The sequence below is a fragment of the Borostomias antarcticus genome (assembly GCF_949987555.1).
Source record: "Borostomias antarcticus genome assembly, chromosome: 30".
Classification (NCBI taxonomy): Eukaryota; Metazoa; Chordata; class Actinopteri; order Stomiiformes; family Stomiidae; genus Borostomias; species Borostomias antarcticus.
The window spans coordinates 1704863-1711105 of record NC_140263.1 but is presented as its reverse complement, the minus strand read 5'-3'; the positions used below and the strand labels follow the sequence as shown (position 1 = coordinate 1711105).

The window sequence follows — 6243 nt, the reverse complement described above, 5'->3', positions numbered from 1 at the left end:
ACACACACACACACACACACACACACACAGCATTACACACACACACACACACACACACACAGCGTTACACACGCACACACACACAGCATTACACACACACACACACACAGCATTACACCACACACACACAGCATTACACCACACACACACACAGCGTTACACACACACACACAGCATTACACCACACACACACACACACAGCATTACACCACACACACACACAGCGTTACACACACACACACAGCATTACACCACACACACACACAGCATTACACACACACACACAGCATTACACCACACACACACACAGCATTACACACACACACACACAGTGTTACACCACACACACACACAGCATTACACCACACACACACACAGCGTTACACCACACACACACAGTATTACACACACACACACACACACACACACAGCATTACACACGCAAACACACAGCATTACAAACGCACACACACACACAGCATTACACCACACACACACACACAGCGTTACACCGAACACACACACACGCACGTTACACACACACAGTTACACACACACGTTACACACACACACACACACACACACACACACACACACACATGATCAAGGGCAACAATCCAGAGTCAAGAAGTGTCACATTTTTCCAGCACAAAAAACAGTATTAAGTTCCAACAGTGTTCGCTGTGACAGCTGTGACAGGCCAGCCTGGCATGAGTGGGTTGGCCCAAGGCCCTGATTGAGTGGGTCGAGCTGTAGCGTGGGATGTGATTGGACGGAGGTGCTGTAGTGTGGGATGTGATTGGACGGAGGCGTACGTTTGAACTGTCCGTCAGCGGCGCAGAGGGGCGGGGCTCCGGGTTTCTCCACCTGGTAGACCTCGTCCAGGAACACCACCTTACAGTCCCCGATGACATCACCTGGTCCTCTGGAGGGGGGGGGCGGGGAGGGGGGCGTTCTCTTTCATTTCATGCAGCAGGAAATGCCAGTCACCTCATCAACACCTCTGCACAACCTTGCCACCTGCCCCCCTCCCTGTCTGAAGTCCCTCATCTCTCCCCCTCCTCCCCCCTCCCTGACCCAGTCCCTCATCTCTCCCCCTCCCCCTCCTGACCCAGTCCCTCATCTCTCCCCCTCCTCCCCCTGACCCAGTCCCTCATCTCTCCCCCTCCTCCCCCTGACCCAGTGATCCATCTCTCCCCCTCCTCCCCCCTCCCTGACCCAGTCCCTCATCTCTCCCCCTCCTCCCCCCTCCCTGACCCAGTCCCTCATCTCTCCCCCTCCTCCCCCCTCCCTGACCCAGTCCTCCATCTCTCCCCCTCCTCCCCCCTCCCTGACCCAGTCCTCCATCTCTCCCCCTCCTCCCCCCTCCCTGACCCAGTCCCTCATCTCTCCCCCTCCTCCCCCTGACCCAGTCCCCCATCTCTCCCCCTCCTCCCCCCTCCCTGACCCCCCATCTCTCCCCCTCCTCCCCCCTCCCTGACCCCCCATCTCTCCCCCTCCCCCTCCCTGACCCAGTCCCTCATCTCTCCCCCTCCTCCCCCCTCCCTGACCCAGTCCCTCATCTCTCCCCCTCCTCCCCCCTCCCTGACCCAGTCCCTCATCTCTCCTCCTCCTCCCCCCTCCCTGACCCCCCATCTCTCCCCCTCCTCCCCCCTCCCTGACCCCCCATCTCTCCTCCTCCTCCCCCCTCCCTGACCCCCCATCTCTCCCCCTCCTCCCCCCTCCCTGACCCAGTCCCTCATCTCTCCCCCTCCTCCCCCCTCCCTGACCCAGTCCCTCATCTCTCCTCCTCCTCCCCCCTCCCTGACCCCCCCATCTCTCCCCCTCCTCCCCCCTCCCTGACCCAGTCCCTCATCTCTCCCCCTCCTCCCCCCTCCCTGACCCAGTCCCTCATCTCTCCTCCTCCTCCCCCCTCCCTGACCCCCCATCTCTCCCCCTCCTCCCCCCTCCCTGACCCCCCATCTCTCCTCCTCCTCCCCCCTCCCTGACCCCCCATCTCTCCCCCTCCTCCCCCCTCCCTGACCCAGTCCTCCATCTCTCCCCCTCCTCCCCCCTCCCTGACCCCCCATCTCTCCCCCTCCTCCCCCCTCCCTGACCCCCCATCTCTCCTCCTCCTCCCCCCTCCCTGACCCCCCATCTCTCCCCCTCCTCCCCCCTCCCTGACCCAGTCCCTCATCTCTCCTCCTCCTCCCCCCTCCCTGACCCCCCATCTCTCCCCCTCCTCCCCCCTCCCTGACCCAGTCCCCCATCTCTCCCCCTCCTCCCCCCTCCCTGTCCTCCATCTCTCCCCCTCCTCCCCCCTCCCTGACCCCCCATCTCTCCCCCTCCTCCCCCCTCCCTGACCCAGTCCCCCATCTCTCCCCCTCCTCCCCCCTCCCTGTCCTCCATCTCTCCCCCTCCTCCCCCCTCCCTGACCCAGTCCTCCATCTCTCCCCCTCCTCCCCCCTCCCTGACCCCCCATCTCTCCTCCTCCTCCCCCCTCCCTGACCCAGTCCCTCATCTCTCCCCCTCCTCCCCCCTCCCTGTCCTCCATCTCTCCCCCTCCTCCCCCCTCCCTGACCCCCCATCTCTCCCCCTCCTCCCCCCTCCCTGACCCAGTCCCCCATCTCTCCCCCTCCTCCCCCCTCCCTGTCCTCCATCTCTCCCCCTCCTCCCCCCTCCCTGACCCAGTCCTCCATCTCTCCCCCTCCTCCCCCCTCCCCGACCCCCCATCTCTCCTCCTCCTCCCCCCTCCCTGACCCAGTCCTCCATCTCTCCCCCTCCTCCCCCCTCCCTGACCCCCCATCTCTCCTCCTCCTCCCCCCTCCCTGACCCAGTCCTCCATCTCTCCCCCTCCTCCCCCCTCCCTGACCCCCCATCTCTCCTCCTCCTCCCCCCTCCCTGACCCAGTCCTCCATCTCTCCCCCTCCTCCCCCCTCCCTGACCCCCCATCTCTCCTCCTCCTCCCCCCTCCCTGTCCTCCATCTCTCCCCCTCCTCCCCCCTCCCTGTCCCCCATCTCTCCTCCTCCTCCCCCCTCCCAGTCCTCCATCTCTCCCCCTCCTCCCCCCTCCCTGACCCCCCATCTCTCCCCCTCCTCCCCCCTCCCAGTCCTCCATCTCTCCCCCTCCTCCCCCCTCCCTGACCCCCCATCTCTCCCCCTCCTCCCCCCTCCCTGACCCCCCATCTCTCCCCCTCCCCCTCCTCCCCCCTCCCTGACCCAGTCCCTCATCTCTCCCCCTCCTCCCCCCTCCCTGACCCCTCATCTCTCCCCCTCCTCCCCCCTCCCTGACCCCTCATCTCTCCCCCTCCTCCCCCCTCCCTGACCCAGCGCTCCATCTCTCCCCCTCCTCCCCCCTCCCTGACCCAGTCCCTCATCTCTCCCCCTCCTCCCCCCTCCCTGACCCAGTCCTCCATCTCTCCTCCTCCTCCCCCCTCCCTGACCCAGTCCTCCATCTCTCCCCCTCCTCCTCCTCCCCCCCTCCCTGACCCCCCATCTCTCCCCCTCCTCCCCCCCTCCCTGACCCCCCATCTCTCCTCCTCCTCCCCCCTCCCTGACCCAGTCCTCCATCTCTCCCCCTCCTCCTCCTCCCCCCTCCCTGACCCCCCATCTCTCCCCCTCCTCCCCCCTCCCTGACCCCTCATCTCTCCCCCTCCTCCCCCCTCCCTGACCCCCCATCTCTCCCCCTCCTCCTCCTCCCCCCTCCCTGACCCCCCATCTCTCCCCCTCCTCCCCCCTCCCTGACCCCCCATCTCTCCTCCTCCTCCCCCCTCCCTGACCCAGTCCTCCATCTCTCCCCCTCCTCCTCCTCCCCCCTCCCTGACCCCCCATCTCTCCCCCTCCTCCCCCCTCCCTGACCCAGTCCTCCATCTCTCCTCCTCCTCCCCCTCCCCGACCCCCCATCTCTCCTCCTCCCCCCTCCCTGACCCCCCATCTCTCCCCCTCCTCCCCCCTCCCTGACCCAGTCCTCCATCTCTCCTCCTCCTCCCCCTCCCTGACCCAGTCCTCCATCTCTCCTCCTCCTCCCCCCTCCCTGACCCAGTCCTCCATCTCTCCTCCTCCTCCCCCTCCCTGACCCAGTCCTCCATCTCTCCTCCTCCTCCCCCCTCCCTGACCCAGTCCTCCATCTCTCCCCCTCCTCCCCCCTCCCTGACCCAGTCCTCCATCTCTCCTCCTCCTCCCCCTCCCTGACCCAGTCCTCCATCTCTCCTCCTCCTCCCCCTCCCTGACCCCCCATCTCTCCCCCTCCCTGACCCCCCATCTCTCCCCCTCCTCCCCCCTCCCCTGTCTCACCCCAGCAGGATCTTGACGCGGAGCTCCTTGTTGGTGCGGGAGATCTCGTTGAGCGCCGTGATCTCGCCGTCGAACCAGAAGCCCCTCTCCTCGGGCATCTCCATGTTGTAGTTCACCATGACGACCCGGCCCACCGCCAGCTGGTCCCACGTCAGGAGGGTGCGCGCCCGCGGACGCACGTACGCCGGGCGCATCTCCACCACGCCGTTCTCTGGGTAGCTGGGGGCGAGCAAACACCATCATCATCACCTCCAATATCACCTTCATCATGAGCAGCAACAGCTTCGGAATCACAATCAAATGTATTTGCCATTGTAGTTTTTACACGTACTAGGAATTAGTTCTGGTCAGTTGGTGCATAACACTGATGGAGACATTAGACAGGGTGCAGGACTAGACAGTGCTAATGAACAGTGCAAAACACAAAATAATGTTATACAATGCGTGTCCCGTTGTGACATGTGCGTGTGTGCTCGTGCAGTGTCTGCATCTTCATCATAATCATCCCAAAAATATTTAAAGGAGTAGTAAAGGGAAAAATCATGTTAAGCCCTGTTTTAAGGTTACTTATGATCATATACAATGGTTCAGATCAAAACGTTGACAAAACTGGCACTTTTGAGAAAGTCTGATAATTGCTCTACCACCGTTTTGTTCATACAATGGATGTGGGTGGGCACCGTGAAAAATCATTCAAAAACATGTTAAACTCTCAATTTCAAAGACAAGAAACTCACCGAGGTGTTAGTTGGCGTTCTGACATATAATTCGCCAGAAAGTAAGATTATAGTTCATCTGGAAAGGCTTTTTCTAAATATTTATCATAGAACTATTTAGTCGCAGCACATACGTGTGTAAACTTCCGCAAACTAGGTAGCCTAGCAACATAAACAATAACAATAGCTACCGTAAGTAGTTCCGCTTTCTGAACCCCCTCTGCGGATTGATCTACACATCTACAACGGTTGCTTCAATACAAGTCAATGGATTTCATAAAATGATCAATAAAACCCTACAGGATTCATACTTTGCGGCGAATCTGATGTCAGAACACCAACGGACACCAATTACCCCCTCGGTGAGCTTCTTGTCTTTGAAATTGAGAGTTTAACATGTTTTTGAAAGATTTTTCACGGTGCCCATCCACATCCATTGTATGACCTAAACGGTGGTAGAGCAATAATCAACTTTCTCAAAAGTGCTAGTTTTGTCAACGTTTTGATCTGCACCATTGTATATGATCACAAGTAACCTTAAAACAGGGCTAAACATGATTTTTCCCTTTACTACTCCTTTAAAGCTGTGTTCCACATGTTCTGAGTGCATGTGTTCTACACATTTAAGTAAACGCTTCTGCCAAATATCCATATTCACACCAACAACAGGAATTGTTGCCAAAATTAAATCAAATGCAAGACAAATGGGCCCTGGTCCCAAACAACATAATGAACACCTCCTGTCCTCCTCCTGCATTGCAGCACAATCAGAATGGATGTCTTGTATTTCTTCTTGCTTTCCATTTTTGCATCACGGCCTCCATGTTTGGAGTCTCATTAGTGCCGTTAGAAACCAGTCCAGGATCTCTATGCTCCAGTTTTGACTCTGACTTCCCCCCAAAACTATACAGGTAATTGGGGGGTGAAAGCAACTGACGGAAAGGAGCAGGCTACTTCATCTGAACTTGATTTAAGACAAAAATAAAGAAAAGGGGGATTTTAATAAAATGTCCTGGATATAGCGATACAGCCTACTCTGGGTGTGACGAAGACATCCTGAGAGATTCTCCTCACCAATCATTCTTAGAGGAAATGCATAGTGAAGGAAATGTGTTATGCACTGTTCGACATGTATTCCTGACAGAAAGAGAACGGCAAGTAAAGGTTAACTGAACTCTCTCTGACATCCAGGTCATCAGTACTGGCGCTCCCCAGGGCTGCGTACGCGCCCCCCTCCTTCTCACACTATATACTA

At 58.8% G+C, this 6243-nt stretch overlaps 1 protein-coding gene across 1 annotated transcript in view; it reads right to left on the bottom strand.

Moving 5' to 3' along the window:
• uhrf2 (ubiquitin like with PHD and ring finger domains 2) overlaps positions 1 to 6243 on the bottom strand; it is a 51090-nt gene that overhangs the window by 18035 nt on the left and 26812 nt on the right. Inside the window, exons 4-5 of the mRNA XM_084460010.1 lie at positions 4273 to 4491; positions 816 to 925 (exon numbers count right to left, since the gene is read on the bottom strand). Coding sequence (XP_084316136.1) covers positions 816 to 925; positions 4273 to 4491 — 329 coding nt within the window. The remainder of the gene's footprint in view (positions 1 to 815; positions 926 to 4272; positions 4492 to 6243) is intronic.